This window comes from Anomaloglossus baeobatrachus, chromosome 4 (assembly GCF_048569485.1).
Source record: "Anomaloglossus baeobatrachus isolate aAnoBae1 chromosome 4, aAnoBae1.hap1, whole genome shotgun sequence".
In the NCBI taxonomy this organism is placed as follows: Eukaryota; Metazoa; Chordata; class Amphibia; order Anura; family Aromobatidae; genus Anomaloglossus; species Anomaloglossus baeobatrachus.
The window spans coordinates 666,590,811-666,604,790 of record NC_134356.1 but is presented as its reverse complement, the minus strand read 5'-3'; the positions used below and the strand labels follow the sequence as shown (position 1 = coordinate 666,604,790).

Below are 13,980 nucleotides of genomic sequence, written 5' to 3'. Positions count from 1 at the left end.
AATTTCAATATTTGCAGATGATACTAAACTCTGCAGGGTAATCAATACAGAGGAGGATAATTTTATATTACAGGGAGATTTATGTAAATTGGAGGATTGGGCTGAGAAGTGGCAATTGAAGTTTAATGTAGATAAATGTAAGGTCATGCACTTGGGTAGAGGAAATATCATTTATGATTATGTACTTAATTGTAGAACACTGGGTAAAACAGACACAGAAAAAGACTTGGGTGTATGGGTGGATGGTAAACTTCACTTTAGTGGACAGTGTCAGGCAGCTGCTGCCAGGGCTAATAAAATAATGGGATGTATTAAAAGAGGTATAAGTGTTCATGAAAAAAATATAGTTCTACCTCTGTACAAGTCACTAGTGCGACCGCACTTAGAATACTGTGTACAATTCTGGTCACCGATATATAAGAAGGACATAGCTGAACTGGAGAGGGTGCAGAGAAGAGCGACCAAGATTATTAGAGGAATGGGTGGGCTGCAATACGAAGACAGGTTATTAAACTTGGGGTTATTTAGTTTGGAAAAACGAAGGCTTAGGGGGGATCTAATCACAATGTATAAATATATGAGGGGACAGTACAGAGACCTTTCCAAAGATCTTTTTACACCTAGGCCTGCGACTGGAACACGGGGGCATCCACTACGTCTTGAGGAAAGAAGGTTTAATCATAATCACAGACGAGGATTCTTTACTGTACGAGCAGTGAGACTGTGGAACTCTCTGCCGCATGATGTTGTAATGAGTGATTCACTACTAACATTTAAGCAGAGCCTGGATGCCTTTCTTGAAAAATTTAATATTACCAGTTATGTATATTAGATTTTATGACAGGGTATTGATCCAGGGAACTAGTCTGATTGCCGGATATGGAGTCAGGAAGCAAATTTTTTCCCCATTGGAACTTGTTTGCCACATTGGGGTTTTTTTGCCTTCCTCTGGATCAACATGTTAGGCTACGGGTTGAACTAGATGGACTTAGAGTCTCACTTCAACCTTAAAAACTATGATACTATGATACTATGATACTGGCAACCTTTAAGTTGATTTTTTGGCCATTTATGTTTACAGAGTTACATTGGTTGAAAAAAAGACATGGATCCATCAAGTTCAACCATTTTAAATATTAGAAAGTAACTTGATAAATCTGAACAATCAAAAAATCTCCCATGATCGATTGTCTTCAGTAATTTCTATATATATTTTTTTCTTTTTACAAAATAACATTTTGATTTCAACAACAGTAAGAATTTCCATATTTGAATTTTCTCACTATGTTACATGTTTAAATTTGTCTTCAGGAAATCCAATTGCTCAAATAGTGGAGGATGCCATTGATGGCTCTAATCTCAACCCTTTGATTGTTGTTCCACGTGGTTGTGGAGAACAAAACATGATCACTATGACTCCCAGTGTAATTGCAACCATTTACCTTGATGCCATTAACCAATGGGAGAGAATTGGTGTGAACCGTAGAAATGAAGCCATCAACAATATCAAAAAGGGTAAGTAACGGAAAAAGCAAAAAAAAATATTGAAGAATTAGTTAATAATTGTTAAATATTCTTCATGATTTATTCATTTATTTATTAAAATTCTTCTTCATTACTTAATATTAAAACTCATACATACATGAGCTGAAATCCAATTTGTAAACATTATTTGTCCAATCATTACGCAATTCCAAAATGAAAATGAACAACATAGGAAAAAAAGCTGTCCCTAGATTTCAGAGTTCACAAAATACAAACAATTTTTTGCAGATACTAGACAGATCAATGTTTGCTTTTGTGTTTTACCTAAAACATTTTTTTAAGTTTGTAATTTCAATTATAGATATGTGATTCAAGGTGTTTAATACTATAATGATCATTTTATTTACATAGCACCAACATATTCTGCTGCACGTAACAATTAAGTGTACTATATAAGTTCTGCATGGACTAAAATAAATACAAATAAATTGTAATAATAGAAAAATGTTTTTAAAAGTCAATATAGAAATAAGCAGCCTCATACATGTATTGTGCTCATTGGGAGAGGGTATATAGAGCAGGCTCAAGAGAGGAGCCAGCACCTTTACCAGCTGAAGATGAATGTGTAATTCAGCTATCATCTGCATCTAACACAATGAGTGGAGTCAGGCTGTTGACCTGTCAAATGCCATTGTCATACTCAACCTATGGGGCTGTCATTCTAACCACCCATCATACTCCCCATGATGCGACCTTATGGTTTTATTGGTTACCAAGATAATTTCCATAAACAATTGACCTGAAACATCATAAAATTAATAATTTTTATTACACACATCAAACATATATCATTAAAAATAGAACAGAGATTGATAATGATAAAATTCCCGGGAAGAAAAATTTCATACAAAATACATGATAAGACAACGTACAAGGTTCATATCAAAATTAATGATATGAAAATCCAATGACAGAACCGGATATTAATTGCGGCGGCTGTGTAGCGCCTTCAACGGCATGTCCGTGAGTCCAAAGCAGCTGACTCGGTGTCCCGTGGCTAATGGGCACGCCCCCTGGTAACAAGTAACTAAGGGGGCGCGTCCAGAAGCAAAAAGGATTGTGAGATGTGTTATTATTATTTAACCCCTTGGTGTTTGTACATGATTTCAGTGATCTCTTGGATTAATTATGCACTAAGTATTGAATCTATAGGTATTGACACTTTGATATAGTTATTGTGTATTCCATGAGACCATTGTAATAGAACAGATACAACTGGGGATTGAATAAGAAATGTTGTAATGTGCAGGAGACCAGCTATTTAATAGCACTGATATATAATATTGATATGAACCTTGTATGTTGTCTTATCATGTATTTTGTATGATTTTTTTCTGCCTGGGAATTTTTATCATTATCCATCTCTGTTTTATTTTTAATGATATGTTTGATGTGTCTAATAAAAATTATTCATTTTGTGATGTTTCGGGTCAATTGTTTTTTGAAATTATAGTATTTGGTGACCCTTTAATCTGGTCAGATAAATTGGAGATTTTTTGGTTACCAAGATAACTGAAGACCGCCATGCCTGCTATTATGGTGCTCCTATGAACACACCTTTAAAAGTATTGCTAAAGATCGTTTCTTATATGCTAATGAGGCCCACGACTAGTTACAAGGGCGAGAGTTCCCTAGGCTAGCTGGCCCATATAGCATGTTAGCAGGTCCCTGTGGGCGTACTAACATGCTAATGAATGCGCAGCTTTGCCGACATACCTCACTCTTCATGGCGACTGGCGAAGGATGGATGCACACTGCACATCATCCGGAGTCCCCTGGACTTCCAATCATGCACACTAAATTGATGCCAGGTGTAAGCATCCTGGCTTCAATGAGGTATAATGCGCATGACCGGAAGTCCCGAGGACTCTGGATCACACGCAGTGTGCATCCATCTTCGCCAGCCACCATCAAGACTGAGGTATGGGCGTCATTGCTGTGCATTTATTAGCATGTTAGTACACCCACAGGGGCATGCTAACATGCTAAGGGGACCGACTAGCCAAGGGAACTCACACCCTTGTGTCTAGTCTCTGGCTTCATTAGCATATAATTAACGATCTTTAGATATACTTTTTTTAAAGATCTGTTTATTTATGCTAGTGTATACAGGGCAGTTAGGCAGGGATTAGCAATATACACCCAGATCTCCTTGTGGTTCTGGGTGCATATTACACCTGACAGGTTCCCTTTAAATAGAGTTGTCTTCCCAGCATTCCTTGCTGAAGATACAAACTCATATGTTTTCTGGCCGCCTTGGAGGAAGGTTCTGCTGTGAAGATTTCCTGCTCTCAGGCTTTATGCATTTTTTTTGCCTTCCCCCTGTTTGTATTTCCTTACCTTTTGTTTGTTAGTGCAGTGGTGGGGTCTAGTGAACCTCACCTGCCTTTCACTAGTCAGGGCATCTGTAGGGTCTTAGGTTTCTGCTTGGCGATAGTTCTGGTAACTGTATTGGGAATGGCTAGGAGAGTAGGCATAGCTGGAGGTGAGGATAGGAGGTGTCCCACCTACTCCTCTCACTAGTCCCAGGGCCCCCTGCTGTTATTGTGTCCCCAGGTGTCCCCTTTTGTTTGTTATGTTTTTGTTGTGCTTCAAACACACGTAGGTCTGAACGCCTCCTGCCACGCTTGCCTCACTCGGCAAATGTGACAATATCAAAATAAATTATTTTTTTTTGTCAATTCAGCGCCATAAAAAATCCTATACAAAGTTTGAAATGTCATATTTACCCTGAAATAGTATCAATAAAAATGTCAGCTCGGAACTCAAAAAACAAGCTCTCCCACATCCTATTGATAGATTTGCAAACTATGATAATATATTGGTATTTAAAAGAAGAAATATCTACTATTTATGATTGAGGATATTTTTGCTTTATATCCTTGTAGGTTACGTACAGCAACTTGTCTACCGTAAAGCAGATGGTTCCTATGCAGCTTTCGTAGCAAGGCCGGCCAGCACATGGTGAGTGCACGATGTACTGATGTGGGATATTTATGGATACTCAAAACTGTAGACAAGCAAATGTTATTTTATTCTGGTTATTTTATTCTGGTTATTTTAATTTCCAAAAGGCAATACCACATAATATAATTTCATAATCGGTCAAGACACCCATCAGCTCTTTATACTATACACTACTACAGATAGAAATAGACGTGATAGTAGTTTATTTTTATCAATTAAAGTAATGCAAAGTAAATTAACAAACTAGAAATCTAAATTAAATCACTATTTGGTATGACCGCCTTTTGCTTAAAAAATAGCATCAAAGCATCAGTTCTTCTAGATACACTTACATACAGGTTTTTTTTTTTTTTTTTTTTTTTTTTTTTAAATGTCAGTAGAGATGTTCCAAACATCTTGGAGAACTAACCACAGATCTTCTCTGGATGTCACTAGAGCAAATCTTTCTCTCTTCATGAAATCCCATGACTCGATGATGTTGAACCCACTCTGATGAGGCTATATCATCACTCACCTTGCCATATATTCTTCAAAATAGCTTCAGGAGAATACAACAATTGAAATCTGAGCTTAAAAAAAATCTGAGTTTAAAAAAATCATGATGGTGCCTAGGAATTACAGTGTCACGGGGAAGTACGGATGGAACAGGGGCTCCTAGGCCGACCACAAGACTGGGCCCCTGTTTCCTGTCCAAGGCCTTATACTACCACCCAGGGAGCCGGCCAGACACCCAGTCACCAAAACCCTACAAATAATCACTGACAAGGGTAAGTGAAAACACATGCACAATGCACTCAAACACAAAGGAGGGACAATATGTGAATTGGGAAGTAACGCCGAAGGGGTAGGCAATAATAACATGACTGGAGAACTCACACACCACGCAGAACTGCAACTTGAAGATCACCATAAAAAGGTTAACTCCAGGAACCAGGAAGCAAAGCTATATCCGGCAAACAGCTCCAGAATCCAGAACCTTATAAAGGCTGGAGATGGTGATCAGCAGCCTGAGCTTCCAGCAGTTAATCACAGGCCAGCAGAAATTAACTCCCGCTGTGCTGGAGAGCAGTGAAGCCAGAACCAGCCGACGCCCATGGCATGCTGCAACTAAAGAATCCCAGGTAACCTATCGGAATCTGCAGTGTAAACAGATACCCAGCGAGTGCAACGCAGAACACCACACGACAGACAAAATTGATTTAATGCCAATGAAATTTGTGACAAAAAAATTAACAGTTACTTTGTGTTCATGGCTTTCAATGGGGGATACAATTTTAAACATTCAGTTGCGGTAAGATTATATGACCATAGGAAGGCTTTCCCATAAAGCTTTGCAGTTATCATATCACGTTATTTACAACAGCCAAATAGGAGAATCTATGAAAGCCTGTATAAAAGTAGAAGCACGAAATGCAGCAGCAACTTTCTGGTGAATCTGGATAGTGAGATGTCGTCTCAGCTCAGTTTGTAAATATTTCCCTATTTGGATAATACCATTTCTTTCGTACCAGGTTAACTGCTTATGTAGTCAAAGTTTTTGCCATGGCTCAACCACTGGTGGATATTGAAAGCAATGTTTTATGTGGAGCAGTCAAATGGTTGATACTTGATAAACAGAAACCGGATGGAATGTTCAAAGAAGATGCTCCGGTTGTTCATCAAGAGATGGTGGTATGTATTAGCAATGGACTTCCTTCTCACTAACTTAGTGCTCTGTAAAATATTACACTTGTAACTTTTTAATTATTATTATTTTCTTTCAGGGAGATATTAAAGGGGCATCAGAGGATGTTGCGCTCACTGCCTTTGTCCTTATTGCTTTGTTGGAAAGTGAGAAGTCTTGTTCTCCGCATGTCAACGTACGTTTCCTTTGTGCATTAATCCTTAATACAACCACAATCTAATACATGCTTGTTAAAATTTGTCTTCAATAATTCATTATAGAGTCTGAAGGGCAGTATTGAAAAAGCGACCAGCTTCCTTTTGGGTCAGTTACCAGGTCTAAAAAAACCATACTCTATTGCTATTACCTCATATGCTCTTGCTATGGCAGAGGCAATAGATCTACCAGAGAAGCTGCTGTCTGCAAGCACAGGTACTGAACCTCACCTAATATTTAACATAGACGATCCTACTTTGTTAATAACTAATAATAATAGTAAAGAAATGTTTAAAATGTGATTTTAGGGACTTAAGATTATATAAAACACATTTTCAACCTCTTAATGACATAGAACTTACATTTTGTAACGTCTGCCCAGGACCATAGTTTTAGGCTGGCTGCCACGGACAGACTGAGGCTAGATGCCCACTCAACAGGATCCCGAGAACCCCCAAACCATTAAACCCCTGTACAGGGATCTGGAATCACTACAGGGTACAGGTGGTCACTGACTGTGGAGGGCTGTAATCCCAAAAAGAGTAGTTGTCAGGCAGGGTCAAAACCAGGAGGTACAAAAAGGAACAAAATCGACAGGCAAGAGTGTAGTCAGAGAACAGGCAGAGGTCAAACCATGGGGATTAAATATTCAGAGCAGGGTGTGATCCAAAGACAAGCAGAAAACTAGAATATATCTGGCAGGGAGCAGCACACCACTGAAGGTATAACAAGGGTGTGATGCCTTCCAATAGGCTGTAGCTGGAAGCTGATAACTTCACTTGGAAGACACACACCACCACAGTCAGCCAGTGGTACTGCAAGTCTCAGGCCAACCAAGCTTGGTGGATGAGCGGAGACTGAGCTCGCCAAAATTACTGGTACGGACTCTGACTCTATCACTGCCACTGCCCAACATGGGAATGCGGCGGTGCCTGGTGGCCGGAGCAGAAATCACAGCCACAGATTCTGATGGAGACATGACGCATATACAACCTAGGTATCCTCCCTCTCTTTGATGTGGGCTCACGTGGTGCATCTTTCCATGCACATGTATGCTGATTCCATGTTTGTACACATCTTAATGCTTACTGAGTGCTGCTGTATACTTTTGCTTGTTTACAGTATATGTGTATACATAGGGCATGTGCCACATATCAATTAACCCCTTCACCACCCGCTCCTATTAACCCCTTAAGGCCTCTTTCACACGTTCGTGAAAATCACGCACGTTTTTCACAGACGTGTCAAAGGTGCGTATAGCCCTGCGTGAGCAGTTTTTATGGCACATGTGTGTTCTCCGTGTGTTATCCGTGATAACACATGGAGAACGAAAACTTTCTGCTCACTTGTCCCTGGCATCGCTGTCCGTGGTGCTGATCTCCCCGCTGCTGCAGCTTCCGGTCTCAGTGAAGTGAATATGCAATGAGCATAATGAGAGGTGGTCGGAAGCAAGTGACAGCAGCGGCATAAACAGGAGGGCTGGAGAAGGTGAGTAAAGTTTTTTTTTTTTTTTTTCTCAGACACGTGTGTTTTCTCCGGCGCGTGTCACACGGAACACCTCCGTGTGGTCTGTTTGCGTTTCGTGTGACACCCGTGATGCCGGAGAAAAACGGACATGTCTATGTCTGGAGCACACGGACACACGTATGCTCCACATGTACACACGGTCCATGGCAGAACACGCACATGAGCGCAGACCCATTGATTTTAATGGGTCTACGTGTCCTAGTGTCTCCGGTACGTGAGGAAACGGACCAAACACGTGCCTGAGACACGGACGTGTGAAAGAGGCCTAAAGCACACTGTCAAACTCTGACAATGCGATCTAACATGCTCCGGCGGAGATTGCGCTGTTCCTCGGTGGCCCCGTGATGTGACGCCATGACAGTGTGGAAGTCAGTTGATGTCCCCTGTCGCTGTCATGACTCACTTTCTGTGAATGCCGGCATAGCGCAGCACTCACAGTAGGTCAGCATTTCTGCTGTACACAGGGAAGCTGAAGCATCGCTCTAATCAGCAGACACGATTGGATAAAGCAGGTATAAACTTGTAACAAAAGAAATTCCAGCGTCTCCAGGAGGAAAGCAGAATATTAAAAATGAATTATTTTTATTGATCCTTAAAAACATCCATCATAGATACAAAAGGAGGCAAATAGGAACAGGACAGAGGAACTTTCCTACGCGTTTCGACCTGTTAAGGTCTTAATCATGGATTAAGTTCCTCTGTCCTGTTTCTATGTGCCTCCTTTTGTATCTATGATGGATATTTTTAAGGATCAAAAAAAAAAGAATTCATTTTTAATATTCTTTAATCCTCCTGGAGACACTGGAATTTCTTTTGTTACAAGTTTATGCCTGCTTTATCCAATCGTGTCTGCTGATTAGAGCCTCATATGGCTATATTGATGGAAAAAAAGATAAAAAGTTATGGCACTTGAAAAATGGGGAGGAAAAACAAAAAAATAGAAAATCACCTGGTGGTGAAGGGGTTAATTGATATGTGTCACATCTCACATGCCTTATGTATACCTGTAGCGCCCCACGTGGTCTAAGGGATTACTCGTCACCGGGCCAGTGGTTTTGTGCGATTCTGCTGCTCCGTGGCCCTGTCAGCTATATGTAAATGACAAACAAACAAGTGCAAGGTGTAGAGGGGGATGGAAGGAGGGCGAAGGGTCCCTGGGAAGCGTGTCACCGGTTGTAGCGGTGACTGGGGTCTTGGCCTCCTCTGCCGCCAACCATTCCTGTGACTTTTCCTCTTCCAGGGGCAGTGTTGGATAGCAATGGGGGATGCTTTGCAGCGCCACCCGTGGTGTGCGGCCAGGGATTAGCCGCACGCTGCGAGATGTTGCTCTCCTCTGGGGCTGATGTTAACGCAGCTCAGATAGTTCAGCTCCCCACAGGTGGAGCGAGCCCCAGGGAGGATGAGGACGATGGAAGACGACTGATGGCGCCGAAGCGTGGGGTGGCGGCGCTGGCAATGACAAGGATGACACGAGGGGCTGCGGTTCAAAGTTCCGTTTACTCACAGTTGTTAAGGTGCCCCGGAGGTGCCGCTATCCAACACCATGGAAGGACTCCAGCTCATCAACAGAGGCAATCACCGGTGTCTGTGGAAATGTGTGAGACCTTCCTCCATGCGCTGACACATGGTTCCCCGTAGCTTGAAGCAATTTGGGGACCCCGTTGTTGGTGTTAAGTGTCCCGTCCCGTATGCAGGTGACGCGGGTCCTCGCCATGGGGTCTGACCGTAGCCCTGACCCCGGATCCTATATGTCACTGTGCTTCGGGAAAGTAAGTAGTGGACGATGGGACATGAAATCCCCATCTCCTGCATATTTTTTGGAGTCCGTGATGGTGTCCCTAACCGAGGATTCTGTACCCCGACGCAATGGCATTGTGGGAACGGTTAGGCTCGACCTCAGCTACCATCAGCTACCATGTCTCCTCTTGTCCCAACATCTCCACCGGCTGCCTCTGTCTCTCGCCCTCTTTCAGTTTCACTCCTGCAGTGCGGTGTTGTGGCCCCTGGCCCTGGCCCTATCTCCATCTACCTCCCATCCCAGATCCAGCTTGTTAAGCGCTGCTTCCTCAAGGCTGCCACAGCGTCAGCAACGAAGGAAGCCTAACGACAAGTCCTTGTTTACAGTAAGTCTCTGGCAGTGGGGCTCTCTTTCGTGCTCTTTCTGAACTCCACCCACGCTTTTGCGCTCTTTTTGGGTTCCGCCCATGATGGCACACCCCTTCATTTCCCACGCCAAGATGGTTAATGGCGGGCAAACAGTTCTTGTACAGTTCAGAAATCACATAACAATATCCGGTTTTGTACCACCAGGTGGAAAGTTTTTAATGCACGCAGTACCCACAGTTGCGGGCATGAGACCCTGCTTACAGTGCCAAATGTAGCGCCCCATGGGGCCTAAGGGGATACTCATCACAGGGCCAGTAGTTTTGTGAGGTTCTGCTGTGACTGACCTAACCCGTCTCCGTGGCCTCGTCGGCTACATGTAAATGACAAGCAGGTCCAAGGTGTAGAGGGGGATGGAAGGAGGGCGAAGAGTCGCTGGGAAGCGTGTCACCGGTTGCAGCGGTGACTGGGGTCTCTGCCTCCTCTGCCGTCGACCCTTCCAGTGACTTTTCCTCTTCCAGGTGTTGGATGGGAATGGGGGATGCTTTGCAGCACCACCCGTGGTTTGCGGCCAGGGATTGGCCATCGCTGCGAGATGATGCTCTCCTCTGGGGCTGATGTTAACGCAGCTCAGATTGTTCAGCTCCCCACAGGTGAAGTGAGCCCCAGGGAAGATGAGGACGACGGTGGATGAGGACGATGGCCCCGAAGCGCGGGACGGCGGCACCGGCAATGACAAGGACGACACAGGGGGCTGTGGTTCACAGTTCATAAGGTTCCCTGGTGGTGCTGCTCTCCGCTGCCATGGATGGACTCCAGCCGGTCCCGAGTGAATCAGAGGCAATCACCGGTGTCTGTGGAAATGTGTCAGACCTGGCTGACACACGGTTTCCCGTAGCTTGAAGCAATTTGGGGACCCCGCTGTCAGTGTTAAATGTCTCTTCCCGTATGCAGGTGACGCGGGTCCTTGCCATGGGGTCCGACCGTAGCCCTGACCCTGGATCCTATGTGTCACTGTGCTTTGTAAAGTGGGTAGTGGACGATGAGACATGAAATCTCCATCTCTTGCAGATTTGTTGGAGTCCGTGAAGGTGTTCCCAAACGAGGGTCCTGAACCCTGACGCACTGGCACTGTGGGAACAGTTAGGCTCAACCTCAGCTACCATGTCTCCTCTTGTCCCAACATCTCCACCGGCTGCATCTGTCTCTCGCCCTCTTTCAGTCTCACTCCTGCAGACTCACGATGTTGTGGCCCCTGGCCCTGGGACTATCTCTATCTACCTCCCGCCCCAGATCCAGCTTGTTAAGCGCTGCTTCCTCAAGGCTGCCTGCTCTGTTCTCTGTCTTGGGCTGTCCTGTCGCTAAAAGTGAAATTGCTTGTCTTTTTACTCATTGAGAGCGACCCTCACCTCAGGAATGACTCAGCAGTGCTGGGGGATTTCCAGCTTGGTTTTCTGTGTGTGGTGACTGGCTCACTATCTGGGTGATTGTAAGTGTAAGTGGCAGAAACCAGTGATTAACCTCTTCTCAACCGGGAGAGAATTACAATCTTAAAACAGATGCAATACTCTGTGGCGACTGAAGCCTCAGGAGCGCCACATGTACTATAAACAAGCAAAAAAATACAGCAGCGCTCTGTAAGAGCTAGGATGCATGCAAACATTGAATATATATCATTTTAACTGCAAAATAATAAGGATTTTTATCACAAATTACATGTCTACAAGTGAAAAAATATGTCCATATCCTTTTAATGAAAAAGTTTACATATAAATGGCTTGTCACATGTATGAATGTTACCAAGATGTATGGATTCATCTGTCACATGTATGCATATAACAGGATATTTTTCTATGGTGGACCTACTCTGAACCTTCTACGAAGTTCTCATAGTCTACACAAGAATCAAGTCAAGTAATATATTGCACCTTCATTAGTAACCTTTTTCAAAAGTGATTTATTTTTTCTTTACAAGACAAAGTTCATTGGGATGCAGGATCCCGCTTTTTAAATATTGAGGCCACATCTTACGCTCTTCTGGCTCTCTTGCGCATGAAGGAGTATCATCTAACTGGACCAATTGTGCGCTGGATAACCGAGAAAAGATATTATGGAGCAGTTTATGGTTCTACTCAAGTAAGTTGTACATGTATGTGTGGCTCTGTCTGTCTGTGTGACTGTGTCTATCTGTGTGACTGTGTCTGTGTGTGTGACTCTGTCTGTGTGTGTGACTCTGTCTGTGTGTGTGGCTCTGTCTGTGTGTGTGGCTCTGTCTGTGTGTGTGGCTCTGTCTGTGTGTGTGGCTCTGTCTGTGTGTGTGGCTCTGTCTGTGTGTGTGACTGTGTCTGTGTGTGTGGCTCTGTCTGTGTGTGTGGCTCTGTCTGTGTGTGTGGCTCTGTCTGTGTGTGTGGCTTTGTCTGTGTGTGTGGCTCTGTCTGTGTGTGTGGCTCTGTCTGTCTGTGTGACTCTGTCTGTCTGTGTGACTGTCTGTGTGTGTGGCTCTGTCTGTGTGTCTGTTTCTTTCCCTGTCTATCTGTGTGTCAATCTCTATCCATGTCTGTCTGTCTGTGTATATCTCTCTATCTGTCTCTGTATCAGTCTCTCTGTCTGTCTCTCTGTCTCTGTGTCTGTTTGTCTCGTTCGAGGTCTGTCTCTTTTCCTGTCTGTCAGTCTCTGTCTGTGCTTACGTCTCTCTGTCTCTTTCTGTCTCTCTCTATCCGTCTCCCCACCGACATCTTATTACCTCACACATAAGCTTCTTATACTAACAATTTATTTTGTTCCTATGGCAACCACTCACAGCTGCTATTAATAACCTCTATCTCCTATCTCCTTTGACTTTAATGGAGAAATGATTTTTGGATTGTAACTGTAAAGTGCGGGGTTACATTTTCCTGTCAAAACATAGTCTATAGGCTGCTTTACACACAATGATATCGCTAGCGATCTCGTTAGCGATGTGACATGCCCAGATCGTTGTTACGATTTGCCGAGATCGCTCATAAGTCGTTTTGTAACGGTCACACGTACACATCTCACAAACGATGCTACATCGTTCAGTGATATATTGTTTGACCAAGGCGGTCGTGTGGATGTTGTTCGTCTTTGGCAGGGTGTCAAACATAGCAATATGTCTGCTGCGTTCCAAATGACGAACAATATTTTGAAACTGAACGACGTGTCAACGATCAATGATTTTCACCCTATTTGCGATCGTTCAAAGTCGCACGTAAGTGTCACACGTAACGACGTCGCTAATGATGATGGAAGTGCGTCACGAAAACCGTGACCCCAATGACATATCGTCAGATAAATCGTAGCATATAAAGCGGCCTTATGACGTTCCCTGAGTCACATGGGGTGTCTGTGCAAAATTTTGTGATTGTAAATGCGACGGTGCGGATTCCTTTAGTGAACATACACACATACACTCAGCTTTATAGATTAGATTTTCCTACTTTGCCTAAGGCCTGCTATACTCCATGTTCAGTAGACCAAAAATCCTTGCTGTCCAAAACCAATTGGTTTCTTCTCCAGCAAACTTCCAATATCAATGTTTCCAAATTGACTCTGAGGACACCCTCTCTCTGAAAGGTGCTATGACACATCAAAATAAATCATCTGTTCCTATACTACTCCATTCTGATATGTCAAAAACCACAAAATAGCACCTCAGCCTTCTCCATGCCCCACTTTTTATATCCTCTCTCACCTAAAGGGAACCTGTCACCAGATTTGGTGACTATAAGTTGTGGCCACCATCAGTGACCTCTTATATACAGCATTCTAACATGCTGTATATAAGAGCCCAGGCCGTTGTGTAGTATGTAAAAATCACTTTATAATACTCACCTAAGAGGTGGTGCAGTGCAGACTGGTGAGAAGGGTGTCTCCTTTCTCTGGTACCGTCGCCTCCTCTTTCGGCCATCTTTGTCATCCTTTTTTGAAGTCTGGGTGCA

At 43.4% G+C, this 13,980-nt stretch overlaps 1 protein-coding gene across 1 annotated transcript in view; it reads left to right on the top strand.

Annotated features, from left to right (window-relative positions):
* Positions 1-13,980, top strand: part of LOC142304351 (A.superbus venom factor 1-like) — a 137,439-nt gene that overhangs the window by 91,884 nt on the left and 31,575 nt on the right. The window contains exons 24-29 of the mRNA XM_075346656.1: positions 1,312-1,515; positions 4,434-4,509; positions 6,024-6,183; positions 6,276-6,371; positions 6,457-6,607; positions 11,997-12,157. Coding sequence (XP_075202771.1) covers positions 1,312-1,515; positions 4,434-4,509; positions 6,024-6,183; positions 6,276-6,371; positions 6,457-6,607; positions 11,997-12,157 — 848 coding nt within the window. The remainder of the gene's footprint in view (positions 1-1,311; positions 1,516-4,433; positions 4,510-6,023; positions 6,184-6,275; positions 6,372-6,456; positions 6,608-11,996; positions 12,158-13,980) is intronic.